At 43.8% G+C, this 23,091-nt stretch overlaps 1 protein-coding gene across 6 annotated transcripts in view; it reads left to right on the top strand.

The window, feature by feature from the left end:
- Window positions 1-23,091, top strand: part of LOC110983883 (potassium voltage-gated channel unc-103-like) — a 158,626-nt gene that overhangs the window by 94,936 nt on the left and 40,599 nt on the right. For all 6 annotated transcript variants that reach the window (XM_022243518.2, XM_087142162.1, XM_087142161.1 and 3 more), the window contains one exon: window positions 3,181-3,256. In XM_022243518.2, coding sequence (XP_022099210.2) covers window positions 3,221-3,256 — 36 coding nt within the window. In that variant the 5' untranslated portion in view covers window positions 3,181-3,220. The remainder of the gene's footprint in view (window positions 1-3,180; window positions 3,257-23,091) is intronic.

Here is a 23,091-nt window from a genome sequence, read left to right as displayed (position 1 = left end):
AGAGGTGAATTGTCAAAAAGTTACTGAAAGAGAAATCTTAAATCTTGGTATTATATTATATTAGCCGGCCATCGTGTAGACAGGTGCGTGGTTTGTCTCAATGTCTGGATCCATGCCTTCAACTGGACCCTGACACCTTAAAATGAAACGTAAATTGGCTTTAGAAAAAAATACAAATCTTGGTATTATACATTATTAGACGGCCATCGTGTAGACAGATGCGTGGTTTGTCTCGATGTCTTTATCCATTCGTTTAACTGGACCCTGACACTTCAACACGCAATTGAGCCCATTTCAAAAGACGGCAAAATGGTGACATTCGAGGTCATGACAGTCATGAAACTTTTAAATTTGTGGCGTTTGCCCCCATGCACTGCATTAATTAACACTGCAGCTCTGACATGTTGTGTATCTTAGGATGAGAATATCGCAAGCAGCGGCAGACCCTAGGCTATAACCTCTGTCGCATTATTGATAACATCGCTCTCGCGTCTGTCCATTCTACCTGCATGAACAAATCTGAAATGAATTTCTCGGTACTTCTGGATTTGTAGAAATAGAAAATCAGCGAGAGCAGCTTGCCACTGTGGGTTTCATTCTAACCGCCACTCAAATACAGTAAGTTTTGAAAACACGAAATCCCTAACTGTAGCTGTCAGGAGGATTCGAGTGACATCTGACTTTTTGTTTGGAAACAGCAGGCCGCTGCAGTGCCAATCAGCCGTTCACTCGAATGAGAAATGTGTTAGTTCATCCTCAATTCAGTGGGTTTGTGCCCACTGAAGAGCAAGTTGATTTTAGCAACTGCGCACCGGTATTTGTCTCACGGTATTTTAGAGTGTTTTTAAATGAAAACAAAAATACACAAATGTTTCAGTCAGAGAGGGGGTTTACTGTGTATGTCGGATGTTAATATGAACGCGTGCAAGGATTTTAGCAATATCAATGTTCACATACAATGGAAGAAATTCAAAAGGATTAATTCTGTCGTCTGGCATGCCTATCAAGGGACAATACGGACCTAATATATTGTAGTGTTATTACACATGTTTTTTTTTATCCTGTCGTTATCTTTATTTCTCATGGTCCAAATCCCACATGACCTGCATCGCTTACTCGGGCACGATGTGTCGGCAGGTTATGACACAGCGCGCTGCCTATATAAGCGCGTGCGGGTTATTAGTGCACTGCCGGCCTATTCGCAGTGGATGTTTTCATTTTACGCAGGATTTCCTCGGGGCAAAATCTCGCGAGATTTCCCCCCGAGGTTAAATTAGAAGGAGGGGGGAAGATCCCAGGACAAATACCGGAGCAGAGAAGGCAGCGCTGATTCCTCTTTGGTTCTCCTCGCTTCAGTTGTTGTCAGCCAAGGAGTGCGTCAATAAAATATATTCCAGCAGTGCATTCTTCAAATTCGAAACAGCTAGTTCTTGCGACGCACGCTCGATCCATTTCAGACCAAGGTTACTTCACATCGCGAGCCTAACCATGTCATCTGGTTCGAGAGTTCGTATTGTGTTTTGGCGTGCTGCAGTTGAGAAGTGAAAATTCGTTTGTGTGCTGATTACGCATGCGCGCGATGCTCAATGAAATTGAGAGACTGCGGCTATTGTTGTTTCGCCCCTTGTTAAGTTTGTGGAACCAAATCTGAGACTCGGAAGCTACTTCCTGCCCCCCCTTCCCCTACGCCTCAAATAGTATTCATCGAATTAATGCGATGCGAAAAGTGGGACGCTGCGTTAACAAGGAAAATCAGATTGCGAAACCAAATTTCTCTGTCTCTCTTTTTCGTCGGAGCCTGAGATTTTAGACAATACAGCAGTCTAACTATCGTTAGGGCCGGCGCGTGCTCACAAGTGTTTATCAAATTTTCTTTGAAGGAACAAACACGCCTGGGACTCGAAGTTGTCAGATGATTACTTTGGGCTGTTATTTTGGTCTTGTCGCTGACATTTGCTACAATGAGAGGGACCGAGAATTTCCCGATTTTTTCCCCATGTAGGCTTGTCGAAAATGCCTCTCGGATGCCCAAGTGCGGTTTGAACGGAAGAAATCCCGTATGGATAGGCCTCTCTCGTGTCCAATGACAGCTTAAGTATGCAATTAGAAAAAGCGTAGATTTGTTTTCCCCTCTTTGCGATCTGACTTTAGTACACCTCTTCAACTAACTCACATCTCATGTTAAACTCTTCAGAGGGAAAGCCTTGCTGTCACTTCACCTCATACAGGGACGAGGGGTGATATAGCTTCTGTGGAAATATATATTTTGTCGTTGTTGGTGATGTTCTCAAAATAGCACGCTTGCATGTACCGGAAAACGCGATATACGTTCTGTTATTGTTGAGGTGGCGATACCAACTCCTTAGGGAGAAGGTTCAGTTGGGCTAGTTCTGTCTTGTGCCAACTTACACCGATCTTTTAGGAGGATTCTGCGGACAGCTGAAAGCTGTCTGCTGCACAAACATTCCGTTTATGTATGTCTGCTGTAAGTTGGGTCGAGTAACAATCATCTTTCGGGCCTTTATGGATTCATGAACCTTAAAGACACAACAAGTTCATCTCACACCATGGCACAATGTTGAACCTTTTCATGCACTTTGCTGTTATTGTTTGAGGAAACTGAACGCGTGCCAAGCCCTTATCAAACGGTGGATTTAGGCCAAGATGCTTGCTTCATTGTCCTGCGGATAAAAATAACTTGTGTGTTAAATGCCATCAGATATGTAAGCTTTACATAGCGCAGGAGCTGATTTTAGGGAAGGGAAAGTAGTCAGACTCGTGCAATCGTCTCCAATGAAATGCATTGGACTTTTGAGGTACTTGGCACGACATTCTTCATATGTAATTGTGAAAAGTAATACAGTTGCATGACCTATTTTTGTTATATGCTTGTGTAAGGTTTCAAAGTCTAAGAATGCCCTTGTTCAAGCTGTGCAGGCATTGAATGTAGCGGCCCAGCTACAATTCTCACTACTGGAGGAAGGATACTACGGGGTCGCCATATTCCCCCTTCTTTTAAATTTGTAGAAATATCTTTTCTAATCTGTAGGAGTTCACGGCAACCGGGGGGGGCAGAATATTTTTTTGGGGGGTGGGGAATAAATCTCCGCACACCCCATTTATGACCACACCACCGATTAATGAACTAAATATTCCACAATTTCTGTTGTTCTCTTCCAGGTTCCACTGTTGGAACTGTGAGTGAGTGGAACGCGCCCAAATGAGGAATAAGGGGCTACAGCTGGAGAAGTCCGAGGTAAGTGCAGGAATCAAATTTTATTGGCTAATGAGGCCGCTTCCACTGTTTCACGACGTGTCAACCGGCCATTGAGGAAACTGTTTCCTCAAACCAGTGACACTTGATTGGCTATACAGCTGGCGTCGTTAGTTGTGTCTCCTCTCTTGTAATTTGATGGGTCGTCGATTTGTGTTACACTGCATTTGGTTCAATTTCATTGGCTGAAATCATTGGCTGATACACTGACGTCACAGCCGTTTCCTCATTTCGTTTAATTTGACTGGTTGACTAATAGACGTCACACTTTCCTCTCCGTGGTTCTCCTAATGTAATAAGGTACCTAGGTTGACGTCACATTGTCTTGGTGACAGCCCTTGTAATTAGATTGCATGTAATCAGTTGGTATATATGTGATTGGGGCAGGGCGAGGAAGACGAGGGGATGTTCCCAAAGGCCGGGTCCGAAAAATTTAGGCTACGGCTCTCAGTAATGCGCGTGTTAGGAGCCACTGGCTATAGCAGTTGCAGCCACTCCTTGTAGATGTGAACATGAAGCCCTGTCGCAGCCAATTGACATGCAGGGACACCGTGTGGCTAAATGGAAGTTTATACTTCTATCGATTGCTGCAGTCGCTTTGATGTCATTGTGAACTCGTATTGCGCGAGTTAGAAAGTATTCCGTCATCATCGAAGTGGAAATTTTGCCACAGAAATTTGATTTCTTTTTCCCGAGGTGCTTCCTCTGATTTGATTAAGTGGCTCCGAATCTTTATTGACCAATTTCGGTCCAAAATATCAAATTGTGCAAAAGGTTGCTGTGTTTATAGAAATAGTTTATATGATGTCTGCACTCGCAGTGTTAAGTTTTTTTTTGGGGGGGGTTGTAGGGTCTGAGTGTTAAAAACGGTGTTTTTGATATAAAAAGTGTTCCGAGTTTTATTAATTCGTTTGTTTTGGAACGTTTTCATTCTGAATGCCTGCTCCAGTGGAACAAAGTCATCGCTATATAATTGCGTGTGAAACCAGGGTCAAAGTTTGAGGGAGACCATTTGCCTGCGGGGGGGTGCTTAAACTCTGGAGGGCGCTCTCTGTGAGATCGCAGAAAAATTATGCCCAGCATTTGCCATCCTTAAGCAATGAGGGGATGACGAGAAATCCCCTTTTTGGTAAAGTTATACGGCTAATGGAAGCTTGACTTGTATCTGTTTAGTCGGGTCATGATCATTTTTACGACGTCACTGATTGTTGGTTATCAGAAATCTTGTGTGGTCGGACTGGGTTAGTAGCTCACTATTAAGCACGGGGCTAATCGGTAGCTTCCAGGTACTCAGGCTACTTGCGCCAATAATTGTACGTTTTATCCATAACCTTTGTTAATCAGCATCACTTCACGGAGTTAGGAAAAAGGTCCAGTTTTAGAGGCAGGAGGAAACCGGAGCACCAAGAGAAAACCTGCGAGAGCGGGTATGGATTTGAAACCAAATGCACTTAAAGCCTGGGCCAAGCCGGGACTCGACCCCGGGCCTCATTGGTGCAAAGCAAGGAAAGAACCGCTACGCTAACCCCCCACCCAAATATATTGCGATGTGGATTACCTTGTACCTCAATAACTGCGACACTCAACTGCGAATGTTTCGCTTTATTGTGCTGTTTTCTATGCACATGCTATAGCCTATTGAAAATATATACGTTGTGACAGTGCAGAACCCTGCCGTGATCATGCGGGTCTGCCTTTGATTAGAAACACCAGGAAGTTGCCTCAACATCTAGAACAAGCAGCAAGGCCTTATTGGAGGCACAAGAAAGGGAACTCTTCCATTGTGTGTTATGTCAATACTGTTCATGATCAGACGTTGACAGGGCAGACTTGATTTTGAAAAACGGCATCTTAATTAACCAAAAAATAGAGCGCGCCCCAAGAATCGGTCCAATTTCACTAGAAGCCATCAGCTATTCTGTTGACACAGTTAAACTTCGAACGCAACATGAGTGCTGAGGTTCAATTTGAGGTTCATTTGTGATGTTGTTGAAATTTTCAAATATAATTTGTGACCTGGGGTGTTATTTCAGACGTCGTGATTTAAACCTTCCTTTCTCCGTCGGCGTATTTCGTTCTGAAACATGATCCGTCGTGTTTCTAACCTCATTTTACATGTATCGCCTTGACTCGTATTTTACCTCCTGGACGAGGTGTTCAGAACTAATTTGATTTCGCCGAGCAAATGCATTTCGGCAGTGTCTAAAGTAATTCGATATATTTGGCGTGGTGCTGGTGCTTGAAAAAAAGGCATATTTCTATGAATATTTGGGAGCTACTGGCTACCTGAAGAGATCAATTGTGTTTGCCCATCTTAATTGAACTTGAATGGCTTTAGGCACCTGGCAAACACCTCCAGTTATTTCAGTGGTACCTCCAACTTCTGTATTGGGAAAACTGCGAGGTGCCTGTTTGCCACAAAAGCGAGTTTTAAATACAAGGGACACCAGGGAATATTGAGCAATGCAGCCAACGTGTTGTTAGGGTGAGGCCTACTTCGCGAGAAGTAGGGAATCGGGGATGAGAAAAACCTTGCGGCTGCGCCTTGACTTGGTCACGGAGGCGGCGCCGTAGGCTTTCGGTCAGAGTGGAAAGGAGATCTTTGGTATGGTTGAAACATGAGCAGTGAATGCGGCCATCAGCATAAATCCCTCACTAAGTGAGCTGTAAAGAAACTTAAGAAAACCTTGCATTTGGGGCTGATAACTTCTGTCTGAGATGACGGACCAAACTTTGTCACGTATAGAAAATCTGTGTGATTACTGGACCCTTGGAAATGGTTCTTTTTTTTATTTATAGCGCTGCCAGCTTTCGAACTGCACATATATATCGTGCTCCGGCAGATTTTAATAACCCCACTGGCCTACCAGCCATAGGCTGCTTGGACTTCACATGCGTTCCGCTGGGGAAATTGTGACGGATGTACTCATTAGTCACGGATGTTCTTGCGTGTATGGGGGGAAGAGGGCCAGGAATTGGAATATTGTGGCATTTCTATGTGGTGGACAGGGACTCGGGCACCTGGAGTATGTCGCACAGAACGATTGCGTCGCTCTTCGTTCTCCTGGGCTCGCGCTTTTCATGTGAATCGGCTCGGTCCGCGTTCAAATATGCACCTAGCAAATTTCAAAGCGAACATAGGTGCACAGTGCCTAACACTTTCCTTTGTTGACGGAAAATGATATAAAAAGTATTCCCAGTACATAATCATGATGCATGATGGGATGGCGTTGTTTTCTAGCGTTTGAGACTAACTTCACCTCATGCTTGAGCAGAATGCAACAAAGCAGCCGAGTGATGGGAAAACTCCAATTTCGGAAATAGTTGTAACAGCTGATCATAACGTCGACCAAAAATCTCTTGTTTTCGATGTGTTTTGAGGTTTCAGATGCGTCACCATGGAGGATTCCTGAATATTTGTGTCTTTTCCTTTACATTGTGGAACAGTAAATGCATTGAGATATTTATGCGTATTGTAACTATTGGAGAATCATTGGGAGGCCTACGGCAGCACCGATGGTCCAGAATCATTCTATTGTTGTACACAGTAATACCAACATATTGTTAAATAAATTTTATTGTCGCGTGCATAGCCTGATTAGATATCTACTTTGATATCTGTTGACAGTGTCTCTCTGTATTATTCGTTGCACTGGTAAGAATCATGACCACTTGAGGTCATGCTTAGTATATGCCGTGTTTTCTTTAATATGTTTGGGCATATTCTTTCACTGTACAAAGACAGGCACTAGTTAAAAAGTGGGTCCTAAAGCTGTAGGTTGTGAAGATGATGCATCTCAAAGTGGCAGTGCCAATGCCACGATTTTATTGAGGCAAAGTCGATTGGTTACGGTTTCTTGAAGCTGGTTGACTTGAGTAAAGACAACATGCCCTTGCTACCTAATAAAAAGTGGTTTAACAAATGGTCGTCTCTTGACCCCCCCCCATTGTCATTGCGCTGCAGCTTTCAGCATTCAGATGCCACAGGGTGCCTCCAACCTATCTGAAGTGTTGTAGCCTGGAGCCCATCCCTTTTACAAGTCTTTTACACAAGTCTAGTCACAGGTCCTTTCAAAAGACCCGTGTGAAGTTACACGGTGAGCAATGACAAAGGAAGTTTAACAGTTATGTAGTTACTCTTTGACTTGGCTTAAGGCTTGCGGTGGACTGACATGGACTTGTGATGGATCGACTACATTCCTCTGATGAAGTACCCGTGTCAGTTGTGTAGGGCAACGGTTTAAAAACCCTCATTACTAATCGATCAAGTTCATACATATTTCAGATACTTACAATGGGAAAGAGTTATTTTCGTGTTGAATAGTGGCATTTCTGAAGAGGCCTCTCGGAATAATTACTTGAAGGAGATTTGAAAACTCCGCGGTTCGTTGAGCAATCATTTTGTGCTTTTTGTTGTCATTAAAGGGACAATATAATGCAGTTATTTAATTCAGCCCAAGAAATCGGGCCTCGGTGGTTTAGATCCCCAAATTTTGTTATTTTATTTTTGTATTGCTATTTTTTTATGTATTCTGAAGCCTTTCGTTTCATGCTAGTGAAATTTGCTTATTCATGACAAAACAGGATGTCATCTAACTCACTGAGCCTCGTTGTTGTATTGATTTGTGCACAGAACGTATGGTGTTTCTATATTTTGCTATCGTAAATTTCCATTTCCTTGGCGAATTTATTGTTGTGTGAGTTTATGGCAGCACGCCATCGTGTAACTTTGTCTCAGAAACGTTTTAGTAGAGAAAATTCAGGGTTCAAGATATGGCCATGAAAATATGTAACTAAAAAGGTTCTTCCTTGATTTACGTCACTGCAAGGCCACCCTTATTCGTCTGGAAAAGGTGGTACGATTTTTAATATTGAAACAAGTGCACAATTAGGTATACTTTATTCTAAAGGGCATAAGTAGTTTTCATTCATTAAAGAAAAGTATAATGATACACAAAGCGTGAGTCCCGTAAAATATTGCATGCTGCCTTTAAATTGCATTCGCCAACAAACGTCGTCTTAAATTCCCTCGTTAGGAGAATCCCCTATGTATCAAAGGCCACTGTACTAATTTATCGCTCTAGCAATGGCACTCTTCATTCTCCGGAACAATCGATGAAATATTGATGATAATGTTGTGTTTGCTCCTGCCATTTTATTTTCGAAGAAACGCGATATGGTCTACTGTGTCGTTAGATTTCACGAGTCATCCATGACCGTGCCCGAAACCTTTTAATCACTCCGTATTGAGTGAAGAAAGAAAGCCCAACGTCTGCGGGGAGACCCCCTCATTTCTTTCACCTTTGTTGCATGAACTGATAGGGCGGGGGCTGATGAAGCTTCTGCGCATGGAGTGATTGTGTCTTCTATGCCCAATGAGTCGGTTTGTTGGGAAATGACTGTTTCACAGTGTGCACTGATTGATGAAAAGGGTTAAAGCTTTCCTCGTAACTCTGTGCTCGGTGCCTGCGTTGGCCATGCTTCGAAATGCTTATACAATCTCCCCCGTCTCGTACTGGAAATGGGTGATCCTAGCCTTTTCGCTTGTTGGTCTACGTTACGGTAAAGGCCAGTTGCATTTGCAGGAGAGGGGTGAGGGAAACCGTATGTGCACGCCGCATGTCCCCGTGTGTACCGTTGCGAATTATATCTGGGATTGCTTTTTGATTATGGGGGCCACCAGAAGGTCTCTGTACGTGGCATCCGGGGATATCCGGCTTGATGAGATCTAGTTGAAGGGGGATCGCGGGCACGTATGTTACCAGATGCCTCGTCTTCAGATCCGACGCTGAAGCTAGGTTTTCCTAGCCTTCAGCGGATATAGAAAGGAAAGGCTAAAAACCAAACCAAACTGAAGCTAAAAGAATAAAGTCTTTGAGGCCGCTTTTCGCACCATTTTTTTAAGGAGGTTAACACAGCAACTATAGTAGAAGCCGTCACTGCAGTGGTGCACGCTATCCTCTGTATAGGAGGTACCTGCATGAGGGCTTTGTACCTCGCCAAAATGCACAGGTGCCTTTAAGTTTGTGAACCTTCGTTCGCTCAGTGGTTGTACTGTGACACGTCAGATAAGTCTGTAATGCAACTGAATATTGTTTCATGTTGGGGGCTTAACCCCTGTGCATTTTCATGAAACTGTAGGCCCTAACATATTATCCAAGATCATTTAATATGATGATTTCATGTTGACGTGTGATTGAAATAATCAACTCCAGTGTTTTTTTACTGAACATGTTTGGAGAATAACCTAAAATCGGTCGACCCAAAGGGTGTTTGAAAAGGGTCGGCAGATTTTTTGCAGTGTGACTGGCCAACGCGTTGCAAACTCTAGGAGGCAATATTGTGAATCGTTCATATTGTCTTTCCAGTCAAACAAAACAACTGTACTTTCAATGAAACCATTTTTTTTGCTAACATGTTGGTTTAGATTCGAGTATGCCCAATGGAAGCACAGTATCCATGCAGTTACCAGAACGGGATTATCGTTATTAAGTATTTCTTGTAATGAAACCACGGATTCCTCAAAAGCGACCAATAGCTCTTAAGCCTAAAGGAACCTGTAGAAAAGAGAAAATAGGAAACAACTACATGTTTAGAAGTGAGGGGAAAGCCCACGGAATCAGGTAGGGACCAGAAAGCCCAGTCTATACGTGTGGACCGAGTCGGGAATCGAACCGGGGCAGCAGTGGCGAAAGGTAAGTGGAGAACCGCTACGCGAACCTCGCTCCCTTGCTGACCCAGTAATGACTTCGGAATGACCTCCTTCATAATCCTCAGAGTAATGATGGTCCCGCGAGGTTCCTGTCATTGTCTATTAACTGGTAACTGGATCGGCTGGAAGCAGGATATTGATGGTGGAGGCGACGATGGGAAACCGAGTGCATCCGATAGGAAAGAAACATAGGCCTAGGTAGGAATGGGCGCTACTTGGACGGAAGAGACGTAATGACAGAATGGTAATTTCCTTCGAAACGGTCCTATCGACTTACATTTCTGATTGCAGTTTTGTCCTGCCTGGCTGTGCCCAGCATCAGATGCGAGATTTGTGCTTTTCGAGATGTGAGCTTGTTTTACGGATGCTTTGAAGGTGTTTTATTATGCACGCGGGAGCTAAGTCGTCACAGAAAATTTCTGCCCTGCGTCGACTCTAACACCCCTGTGGATGTTTAATACAAATAACACCGACTTCATCAGACTTTGAAAGGGAAATATTTTACTTGGACCTGGTAGATTACAGTCAGACAGAATACTGTGCTCCCGTCGGCGATAAGGATGCCTACAATGGAACGTAGATATAAAATGGCTTCCGAGTACGTTATTGGAAAGGTATGTTTTAAGTGATTTTATTTCTGTGCAGGCAATCTGTGTCCTTAACGCTTCTTGTCAGGGAATTTGAGGAAATACGGCTGTCGTGTTTGGAACCAGGCGCGGATCCAGGGGGGTCAGGGGGTCGAACCCATCTCCTCCTTTAAAAAACAAAAGGTAAAGAAATAGAGAAAACGATTTAAACAAATAAAGTAACTGCACATTGTAAACAATGTACATAAATATCATGTAGGCCTTAATGTTACATCATTGCTCCGCTTGTTTGCATAAAATGAGTTATCAAATGGACTCTGAGCCCCCTCCTGTACAATTCCTGGAACATCCCCTTGGAACATCTCTGTGGGTCACGCCTAATGCATTATTGCACTTAACACCAAGCGCATGTATGATGACATTGTGGTATGGACAACATTGGTCAACGTTCTTGAGATTGTCAAGCTTTGGGCGACATCAAATTGTGCCTACGTATTCGCTCAATCTGCACAAGGCTTTTCAGCTCTCACGAGTTCTTCCATGTATCTCCGCTGCATGTCGATACACAAGCGGTTACTCGTCATGAATGTCCAAAAATATCTTCGGGATCGCTTCAAAACAACACCGTGCGTGGACTGTCGTGAACATGTGGCCAAATCGACTGGTGCACGAATGACGTGGTACCATGCCCCTGAGCATTACTGAACGATGGCAGGCAGCTGGACGCCCCTGGTGTCGAGTGCCCCACAAATCATTTTTTCCCAGGAAAAGTCAGGACTCGACTCTGCTGGCATAAAATCCCTTGTCGTTATGTTATCATCCGTTGGACCGTCAGACAGATTTCATCCAAGTCCAAAGTTCCTTGGTGCATGAGGGTTCGCACAACGAACTCAATGCAATGGAAGAGTTTTGGGGGAGGCAGTACACTACAACGTCATTCGAAAACCCGCGTTCCGCTTCTTTCTCTTTCAGGTTATTGTATGAGATGCATATGCCCATCTCTTACCTACAGGGATAACTGACAGAGACGTTTCGTAACCACTGCGTGTAGTAAGTTCTGTGAAGACCCCTCGATCTTTGTTTACATGACAGGGAACCCGTGAAAGGTTTCTACGATAACTACCATATATAAGCCGACCTCGCAAAAGCAAGAGAATGAAAAGAAGTATATAGGTCACTCTGCTTAGTTTCACGCGATAAAGCCCCCGATAAGATTAGACGGATGATTGGGAAGTATCACCGTCAACGGTATATCCATCCAATATCAATAGCTGCGTGTGTTTTTTTTCTCATTGTCGTCAAAAGTGCACGAGCATTTCGCAGTTCAATTTTCTGTAAACTTGATCAGTTGTGGATGCGTGGGCAGAAAACTGTAAAGGGCACACTAAGACCATTTAATTGCATTTCGTTTCCTCGAGGGCCGCTGTGGAAATTTAATGTGCGATATGTCACTGCTGTAATAAAGTTTTAATGGTGTCACACTTTGTAGGCCCCGAAATTGTCGGCTGTTGTGAGAATGCAAATTTCGAACCAATGTGCTACTTTGCCGTGAACAGGAGAATACTGTTTACTTCCTGATTTTCTTTCTGCCACCCTCGAGGTATGCATTTATTATCGACTTGTGTGGATGGATCTTCTATTTTATCGGCGTCTGTCAACGTGCCAGTAGTGACGAACTCCATGGTGTTACACATAGCAGAGCACACGGTGCTTGTTCCTTGTTTTGATTATTTAAGACTGGCAACATGGCCGCCAGCAACCCGACCATGGTTACCCTAGGCCTACTGCACGCCACAAGGGTGTGACGTTATTATCTCTTTATTTCGAGTTTCCGAGAAACCCACTGTATCGATTCCGAGATTAGGTTTCGGGCCTCAGCCTGTGCGCTGGTGGTTGGTGCGCCGAGCGAGAACCTTTAAATATCGATTCCGCATTGCAGGTTTCAAAATATCGATATGTGCTAATAATATCGGAACCGGCTCGCACCAAATGGGTCGTGCCTTTATTTTGACAAGCCGTGGTCGGTGAACATAGCTGCTGGCTGTTGGCGTCTGGTACGTGCGTTGTTTAATGTTAGCCGAGGACCCCTGTTTCCTTCATGCTCGGTTCATTCTCTTACTCAGGTGTATGTAAAGCACTCTGAAGTGTTTATTTAAGAACCCGCGCAGAGTGGCAGGATTTGTGGACCTTTCGTGTTGGGCGCCATTTTTGTATTGCACCCTGAAGGCTTAACTCTGTCTGAGCGTTGTTTTATCAGTGCAGGTATAATAATTGGTACCCGTCCACTGTCGAGATTAAGTCCTCCTTTTCTCATCACGGCATGAGAAAAGAAGATGTTGAGAGTTTCTTTTGTTTGACCTCACACTTGAAAAGGATACTGTGTAGAGGTGATCATGCCATGTCATTTATACCTCGTTTTGTTTGCTTAGACCAAAATGAGAGGTTCACCTTTCTTTACTGTCATCGTTGTCCCTCGATGGTGTTTTGTGATGAAGAACAATATATAAGTTGACATAATGTGTAGACTTTACTACATACAAGCTTAGTATGTAAACAGCGAAACATTCTGTCACTGCGCTGGCCGAGGCGACACGTGAGAGGAATATCGACACAGGCGCAGCACGTCCAATGCCCGCCAGCGGTAAAAGGCGGGCTTTCAGTGGTTCCCGCTTACGGTGGTTCCATTCAGCAGAGCATGTCGGTGTGGCACGAAGCACGACAGGTATTGCTGTGATCACGTGTGACCACACAATATTATCGATCACAGCTCGAGTTTATGTGGACTTATCCATACAAAATGACACCCAGACATATTTTTCAGCCTGCATGAAAAGCGAATTGATATCTTAAAGACTAACTGAATGCAACGTAGCAACAACTGCCAAAGCTGATGCTGCTGCTGTACAGGGGGAGTCAGGTTGGTGTCGTGGCTCTTTTCTCGCCTTCCACCCCTGCGACCCAGGTTCGAATCTCTCCCACCTTGGAAACTGAACATTTCTTCATGGTCTTTTCAACTGTCACTTTATCCTATAATTGGCGCTAAATGCGCTGTTAAATGCTGCTGGATGAACATATAAATATATACAGTGTTCTCAGTTGACAAGAGTATTGCATGTTATTTCTAGCGATACGACCATACAGAACAGTGTTCCTTCTCAATTGTTCATAGACAAAGCATTCTGTTGCTCATATTGTTGTGGTTTTATTTGACGCCTGTTTTACTGCTGGGTGCTATTGCCAGCTGGTAACCTCAAAAGAGCCATTTTTTTTTCTATTTTTTTTTTATCTCCCAGCTGGAGGTGGAATCCGCAGCTAGGATCTTAGCTGTCCCATACCAGATTTTTTTTTTCAAATCTGACGTGCATGTAAACATAACTATTTAGAGTACATCGAGTTTCTCTTCAATCCGAAACGGGGGTTTTGTCTTACATGTAACAGTTCTTATATAGTTAATTAACGGCCTTACGCGTGTAGCCCCAGATGTATTGTGCACGTAAATGACGGGAAAAAATCAAGTTCTTAACTGACACGTCTCGGGGGAAAAAATTCCGTTTTGCGAGGTCTGTGGTGTCTAATGTATCAGAAGACAAGACTTCAAAACTCTTTAAGGTCTAACACAGAAACTAAAAAAATAAACACTGCAATGATGCTGGAAACAATGTCGAGGGGTGGGGGCGGATCCCGATCGCCTGCTCTTTCAGGACTCGTGTTTGGGAACTGGTGTTAGATGCAGTGTATGTATGCTCTCAGAAGATCTGTACACAGGACGTTAAACGATTTCACGTACCCATCACCTGTTAAATATCTGCCATGCGTGCACTAAAAACCGACCTATATAAGCTTGATAGGACACATATTCTTATGTAGATGCAAGGTATAAAACGTATGTTTTATTGTCGTGCCTGTCTCCACATATTTTGCCTAATGTGGCGTGTATCAAATATCAGATATGACTGATCGTTTTTCTCCAACGTTCTGAGCATTTGTGATGGCGGGCAATTCCATCCGGACAGAACACAATGTGAGCAAGTCACGGTATTTGTCTTTTAGTCAAAGCCTTCCCTATTTTTAGTTTTTTTTTTCTTTCCCTACGGGGTGCAAAAGCCAGGAAGAAGCGGCAGGAGAAAAAAATAATTATTTTCGACCAGAGTTTGTGTTAATATTCGTAGGTTCGCCATAAATAGTGAAACAGTGCCCAAGAACTCGGGGCAAGTATCGATTTTAATATGTTATTTTGTGGTTGGTTCTGATTGTTCTTAGCTTGAAATCTGAGACAAAATGAAAGCGTCAGTTGCTGTACGTTGCCCACGGCAAGCTTACTGCGGTTACCTTGGCCGGAAAAACCTGCCAGAAAAAATGGTAAAAGTGCAGGCAGAAAAAGGGCGCAGCACTGCCGTGGCAGAGGATAAGCCTTGTCAATGAGTTCTCTAAAAATGGCGCGAAAATAAGAAATGTATTCGATTACATCGCTGAAATATTTACCCAGAGCGTGTTGCTTTTAATGCGCGATTGGGTGTCGCAGTGCGCTGTTTGCGCACTGACGGAGCCCGCGATAGTGTTACTGTGGGCCCTGGCGGGCCCTTTCGCCCAGGTGTAAAGTTTACAGAAAGCGCCGTACGGTCACGTGACCATGCCCACGCGGGATGCGTTCTAGATGGGCTCTGCCCGATTGTGTTGACGAGTTACGGTGTGAAAATTGCTGCTCCTTGGTCATGGGTTACTTCGTCTGCGCTCGTCTGGCGCGGGGTGCGGGGGACATTGTATTCGAAACATTGCGAAGGAAAAGCCTCCCGGAGATGGCGAAGTGTGCAATGCAATTACGTTGTCGGTGTTGGTTTTGCCAGTGTCGTAAGCAGTCTCGCACCGCTCAACCAAAATGCCAATTCTGTTGTTATGATTGTCTCGTTCCTGTGCTTGAGCTTTGAAAATAAGCCAAGGTGTTCAAGTCCGTCACTCGGAGTTCGCCACGTGGCAGGTATCGCACTTTCGGCTCCCCGACCGTGGGGCAGAGCGTTCCAGTGATATCCGACACCACCGGCACAAAATGTCGTTATCTTCAGGGCGAAGTTACTTTACACAGTCGCCTGCAGGAGGTTCATACATAGGAGGTGGTAACGTTTCCAGTCACTTATGCCCGACGTCCCTTTTGCGAAATTTTATCAGGCTAATGTCACTTTTCTTAGTAATGTCAAATGATTGCTCTGTTAAAAACCATTACCGCGACCATCCTTCATCATGTCTCATTAAGTGAAACATTCATCTTAAAAGTAAAAGAAACAAAATTAAAAGAAGCATTAATTCACTATTGCTGAATTGCGATCGTGTTCTGAAATGAAAAAGAAAGTAGACGAAACACGTTTCAGGGTATAGGTAACATTACAGGAACTTGTGTTAAAGTAATGTACTCGATTAACTTTTGCCCTGCCCGACGTGTATTTCAACATTTTATACTCAGTGTATGCCCCCGAAGGCTTGTAAAAAAATACCACAGTCGTACTCGGGTGGGACTCGAACCCATGTCTTCCTGCTTACTGGTGAAAACGTTTTAACCACTTGACCACCGAGCTTGCCAGCGTCGGCTGTCGGCACAAATCCATCTTTGAAATAATTGTACTCAAATTAAAAAAAAAAAAACAGGTTTGATTGGGCCAGTTTGGTCATTGTCTGCACAGCATGCCGTCACTAAATATTTTTTACACAGAGTGTTGACAATATGATTGATGACTTTTACCCGTTCGATTTGCCCAAAGCTTTTATTTTGAAAAGCATCCAAACGCGAGGCGACTTTGCAGTGTACATAAGTAAGCTATTTCTTAAGCGGTGTTTAACCGCAAGCAAGGTTATGGAAGCTATTCTTGTCATGCCCGTTGACAGAATCCCACGGCAGAAAAACCGGAAAGAAGTCATGCCGTGAATAGAGACAGTGGCACTGACGGAACATGGCAGCATATTGACGGGCGTTGAACCGCAATTAGCACAACATGCCGCGCGGCCGTTGCTCGAGGACAAGAGGACGGCTGACATCGCGTATTGAAACCACGTCGATGTTGCTGTGCCGGTCTGCTAATTGCGTACGAATTCCTATGTACATCGCATAAAGAGCCTGTGGATAAACCCAGCCTTGCTGTCAAGTCATTACACGGACGAGGATGGTCTATTTATATCGATTTCCCTCAGCATTGCTTCTGTGCAATTGTTTTCAAAGGGGTATACCAAAATAAGAGACATTTGGATATGGTGATTGACCGACCACAAATTACATTAATACGGTGGTCAGGATTCTTGCCCCTTGTACAATGCGTGCACGAATTCCGTGAAGACTACGTCAGCGAGTTGGAAACTAGACAAGACAAGCGGTGTTGGAGGGGTGTGGGGGTACTTTGCGACTTGTTTGTGCCCCCCCCCCCAAAAAAAAAACCCTCCAAACGTCACCTCAAACTTCACACGGGATGACATTTTGCCACTTCTTCTCCCTATAGTGATGTCGCTCCTTTCAAGAGCTCACCAATTTCGGGACCGCTGCACCCGTCACGTCACATACGCGCGCTGCGTACGTATATCGCTTTGTGCTGCTGGTACTGTACTTTTATAGCCTGTGGGAAAACATCGTGCCTGATAGGATTTGCAGTTGCGGCATACGTGCAGTAAACCATTTGCAAGTTAAAATTGTTAACAATGAATACAATTTGGTACACTGTGTTATCTGATTACACATAAACGTAACAATTTTAATTCCCGAGACCAGAGACACTTTTACTATAAATCATTATTCCGGGCAAGCTTTTGCATAGCAACCGCCATCTCTGGAATGGACTGGTTCATTTGCACCCTTCTTATCTACGAAGAACAGTGTATAGACTGATTGCACAGGCCAAGTCACGTGACTTATAGTGGGTACTCAGTATCAACAAACACGGTGTCCACTAAAACTTAAAAGCAAAGTGTTTCATAAGTATCATTTACCAAAAATAAAGTTGACGATAGGTACCGTACTCAGACTACTAATGTGCTGGGTACTGCACCATAAATCGGCTTTGTTGTTTGAAAACAACACTCAACCACACGTTGCTATGGGGTTGATACACACACGATAGGTCACCTGATTTAGCAAACGCAATTGGTCTATTGTCGCAAGCCGCCCTCTTACGTAACCAAGCAAAAGCTTGCACCACACCACGAAGCATAGCAATAGTGTTTTTAGTATGGAGAATTCAAATTGTTATGTTCACGTGAATTTTAAGAACTCAATGTGCCATATTCTATTCAAATTTTACTGCCCAAAAAAGGCGTATTAGACATTCGAAAGGCGCATGTGAAGATGACTTCGACCCACCAACTTGCTTGATATAAGGCTGCCCCCGTGGGTTCTAGTATCTTCGATCGCCCACTGAGTGGATCTGGTGCCCTAGTGGGCATAACACTTCCGTGTGCTGACAAAGAATTGATGTTCCGAAATTGCACATGCTTCGACCATTTGAGAAGGTCTTGAGTTCACGTGTTGCAAATGATATGACATTTATGAAATTAACCTTTTCGCAAGAATACCACTGATCAAATGTTCAAAACCCCATCAGCATAGAGTGACAGTAATTTATGTGACAGGCTAGCACATGTATGTATAAATAGACCCTGTGCAGCTGGTACTCGGTAAGGGTTCCTTTACCGTCACAATGAATGAAAAAAAGATGGAATGTTATCCATGTATTATATTTTATCTTGGCTTACGAAAATGTGAATTGCACTTGGGACATTTGATGATGCTCACGTGAAGGGCAGATGTTCAGTGTTGGAGGATTATCGAAGTTGCTCTCGTCAATACTCGAGCGCCAACAAGAAAAACAAATTCGAAATGCCACTTCTGTAGTTGAGATTAGCCTCCGATGTCTTCAACGGAAAATGGGAAAGGGCTCCACAACGCGTAGCTGCCAGCATTTTGTGCCACGTGTGGTGGTTGTGGTGGACGCGGTAGTTTGATTCGTAGCGCAGAGGCAATGACCGGGAAACGACGGCTCACGGGAATGAAACATCGAGATACAGGGCAGAGATAGGATAATGCCCGACTCCCTGCTGGGCCTGGCGAGACAAACACTCAGCGGCCGCACGGTCAAGTACGCTTGTATCTAGATTTGCCGCGCGCAAGAAACCTGCATATATTAATTTGTGTAGTGTACGCCTTGGGCTGTGAAAACGAAAAAAGAAATAGTTGCGCGGGCGCAAGTGTCTGTCGAAGCTACTGAAGGAGCATTGATTTTTCAAGTAGATCTAAGTCGTTAAAGACAGCGAGAATTGCCTGTGAAAAGGAAAAAATGATTTGATGAATATTGGATACGTACCGGCACTACATGTGTTCGAATGCCATTGGTGTATATTAAAACACTTGGTTCAATTTAGCTTCTACGGGTAAAAAAAAGTTTGTGAAAAAAACAGGCATACAATCAGGGCAAAGCTAGGTTTCTCAAATATTGGGAGATCGTTAGTCACAGTTGTGGTTATTTTCCTGGAAATTTATCCGAAAGTTTTTGAGTCTGCATTTTTTAACCTGAATATGGAGCATTTAGAATTACAGCAATCTGGGATTTCTCTTCAGCTTCACCGTTATGCGATGTTTAATAGTCTGATTTAGCGAGGGCAGTTCTCTGGAGCAGCATTTTCCATTTCATTTATAGATTTCCCAAGGGCTGGGGCCGCATTGAAGAAGAGACCCGCGCAGGGCCGCTTTTCTGACGCGGTTGTGAACACGACGTACCGTCAGTTTTATGGACATTATCTCTGTCTACCGAAGGTCACGGATCAATACAGCGATCTAGCCCCCCCCCGCTCATAGTGACCGATCATCTCCCTCCGCTAACCAGGTGGGCCGGAATGCTCTCGGGTTTGCTTCCCTGATTCCGATCGAATGTCGTGAGCCCACCGAACATCTGTTCGATGTTAATTTCAAAGTCCTGCGAAGGTCGCCCGCAAACGCGATCGATGGTTGGGCGGCGTCGGCCCCAGCCGGCCGCGCCCGGCAGCGGAACATCCGCGAGATTAACCATCGGATGATTGCTGAGAGATACCTGCCGCGTTAATGAACTTCTCGGATGAAATTTCACGCTGGTGAAGACGGTTTCTCTTCTCCTTGTTTCATAGCCCCCGGAGATATTTCCCTTTTCAATCAACACCCGTATTTCAAGATGGTTTCTTGGTTAGAACTGAAACTGCGCATGCGCTCTTGCACAGGGTTGATTGGCTGATGCAAAGGCCGTCTGCACAAGCTCACTAAAAGTTGCGCGTGTGAACTTTGATGGGTGCTTCCTTGCATGACTTGTTCCTTCGACGGCGTTTGTAGTTTAATTTTGGTGGAGGTACTTTGAGCTGTTGTTCAGTATTATTCCAACAGAGCGGCCGTCGTTGTAAGACTTGTCTCTGCTTCCAAAGCCTGGGGTGGTATTTCAAACATTTTAGCTTAACAAGGAGAAAATAATGAATGACAGGTGTTATTTTCTGATAGAGATACACCAGGCACAAAATGAGGCAGAGGGGTCCCTCAACAAGTCCAATTCCTACAGCCTATTGTTACTTAAATCATCCCCTCAAGATGTCTGAAAAGAATTCCTGAGATACCAGTATAACGATGACCAACACAGGGGGGTCTCTCTGTCCCATAGTTTACATCAAATGGATAGAGTTACCTCTTTTAAGCGTCAGAACTGTCAAGTTAATGGTTGCGAAAACTTCATGTAAGCGTGCGTCGATTGACAATACGTCTTAGTATGTTCGTCCGTGTATTTCCCCCTAATTGTCAAGCGAATATCATCCATGGAAAGCGCGTTATACATGTACGCCGCCTTGATTGCTTTTCTGCATTATCGAACGCTTGGTTCTCGCGTAAAACATTACAAGCAACTCCCCATCTCATTCTCACTTTGTCCTCATGTCAGATTTGGAGAGGACAGAAGGGTCTTCTCTGGTCAAAAGGTGAGTTTCTGTGTTCGAGAACAGTCTGTGGTGGGGAAAGTGCTGGCCTTGGCAAATAAAAATCGTGATGGAAAGATAAATGCAGACAAGTCGCTGCCAAGACTCTTGCGTCCCTTTCATCAGCTGTCATCTTTTGTTGTGACAGAACCACACAATTGAATTTCCCAATAAATCACTGCGCAGCCATTCTCGCAGGGCAAAACAACACGCAAAGTACTTAGTTACCTTTTTTAAGCATATTCTCTGCATTGTTTCGATATTGTTCTTTGGTGACAAAGGCGCTCCTCCGCGACACAATGCCAACCTTCTGCGCCAAGCCAAAGTTGCCTAAGTGGAATGTCTTCAGATTCATTTTGAAAGGAATAACAGAGCGCCTGCGGCCTGCTGCAGGCCCAGAAAGAAACGTTAAGAAAAAGACTGCATTTTTGTTTGAGTCTTTTTCTTCCTTTCCCGATAATTAAATAAAATATTGTCATGGGACTTAACGCTGATGCGGAAAAGGTAATGACATTAGTAAGCGAGAGAAGCCACTGAAATGTCACATAGCAGGAGTTTTCTGTAAGCCTGTGAGTCGAATGGTTTGAGTGATTTTGAGTGACGTCTCGCATTTTGGGGGGGGGTCTAGAATTAAATTTGCAAAGTTGAACAACATTATATTCAGTTTTTCTTCAGAGTTGGAGATTGAGCGCCCGTCGCCTCATAATTGGTGCTAAATCAAACCGGGCTCTTTCCGTAGCAATCGTTCTTTTTCGTTTGTTGGCTTTTTATGTATGTATTTTTTTTGCTACTTTTTACCTGTATTTTGGAGCCTTTTCGATGTTATGCCAATGATTTGCACATTCATGAACAAAGCTGTTATGTCATTCTCATCGATGAACCCCAGTGTTCCACAAAAATTGCTGGGATTTTTTTACATTTTGCTGCAATAAATGATGAGAACGATCAAATGAAGACTGCCAGGCCAAAAGATCACCAAATTTGCTGAGAGCCGAAGCCAGTTCTGTCAAGAGAGTAAGCGTACCACGTTGCACAGAATGTCAAGAATTTAAAACTCCCTTTTACAAAATGTAGAGGTCATAATCTTCTCTTTGAAAGACCTGGTTCAAAAGACATTTAAGAAGTCTCTCTACGATATTATATAATTATATAGGAATCTGGTAAAAATTCCACCAGAAACTATTTTTGAGACAAATCATCACGCATAATAACTAAACAGTAGGGTTATACGTTTTTAAATAGAAATTAGAAAGTGACATTAAAAGAGCGAAAAAAAAGATTCACAATAAATCAGTATATCTCACGCCTTGGCCTGGAAATTAGGTAAGTCAAGGAAACAGAGGTGTTAACTCAAGAGAATTTTTCAGAGTTTCTAAAGAAGAAGAAAGCACGGATAAAAGTCACATACGAAGAACCAGAATATTTAGAACGTGGCATAGGAAGTGCCAGAGTTCTTCCTGTGCTGCATGTGATTACGACATGTACGTCTGAGTTTACATGTGATTGATGGCCTACCTCACACCGTAACCGGACAACTCGATATCACCCCCGTGGGCGATACATAATCGAAAGTGACTCGGCATTTCTTGTAATGAAATTCTCGTAATATTGTGCCTCATTTTTTAAAGAGGACTGTGTCTCACTTATTTTAGCCTGTGCCCCTGGTGGAATCAATCAAACAGTCTTTCTTGAGGGAGGAAAACAGATTTTAGAACAATAATGTTGGTGAAACTGGACCCCAAAGTATATCCAGCGAGACGTGTTTGGTGGAGCCGTTTTATCATCTTTTGTAGGGGGGGGCCCAGATCGGAGTGCTTTTGGCAACTGCATGTACGATGGAGCACACAGGCACCAGTAGACGACATCTCTTGTACCAAAACTCTCAACGACTTTCTTGGATGTCTAGGATCCAGACTTCACTTCTACCATTCAGCTGTCCGAGCACTTATTTACAAAACGCACATATAACAATTTGGCGGCTGTGAAAGTTGTCAAGTTAGAATAAAAGCAGATGTGCTGTGAACAGTAAATTATGAAAAATGAGTATTTCCAATGAGACTTTTTATAATGCCAAGATATTTTGTTTATTTGGGAAGAATAGAAAGTATTACAAATGAAACCCACTTCACTTTACATGCCCTTTAATAAGGACCTTTGCTCTTCAAGGACGTATATTCGGTTGTATGAGCTGCATACTCCCAGGTTTTCTTGTTTTGTGTTCCCTCTTTGCTCTGCAGCACCCCCCCGTGCTTGTGGGAAAAGTTGCTTGCCTTTCTGTGTACCTGGACAGGACTCGATTCCGGGCATGAATATAATGTATCAACTTCTAACATGACAGTTACTGACATGTACTCTTTCATTAATCATGCAAGGATCTATCGAACCCCATGGATTAATCGCACTTCCGTTTCGTGGCTGTATACTTGCGCCTGATGGTGCTTTTCGCTCAAAGGAAAACGCAGTCCGGTACCGCTTTTACCCCTCCGGATCATTCCCTTGCCAGATGCCTCGTCGGAACGGGAGCTTTAGTTAACTCATTTCGGATGAACGCTCGCTGTAATGGC

This window comes from Acanthaster planci, linkage group LG10 (assembly GCF_054643075.1).
Source record: "Acanthaster planci isolate LZ-2023a linkage group LG10, COTS_SCS, whole genome shotgun sequence".
NCBI classification, from domain to species: domain Eukaryota; kingdom Metazoa; phylum Echinodermata; class Asteroidea; order Valvatida; family Acanthasteridae; genus Acanthaster; species Acanthaster planci.
Note: the sequence above shows the minus strand (reverse complement) of the source record. Positions and strands in the feature narration are given on the sequence as shown.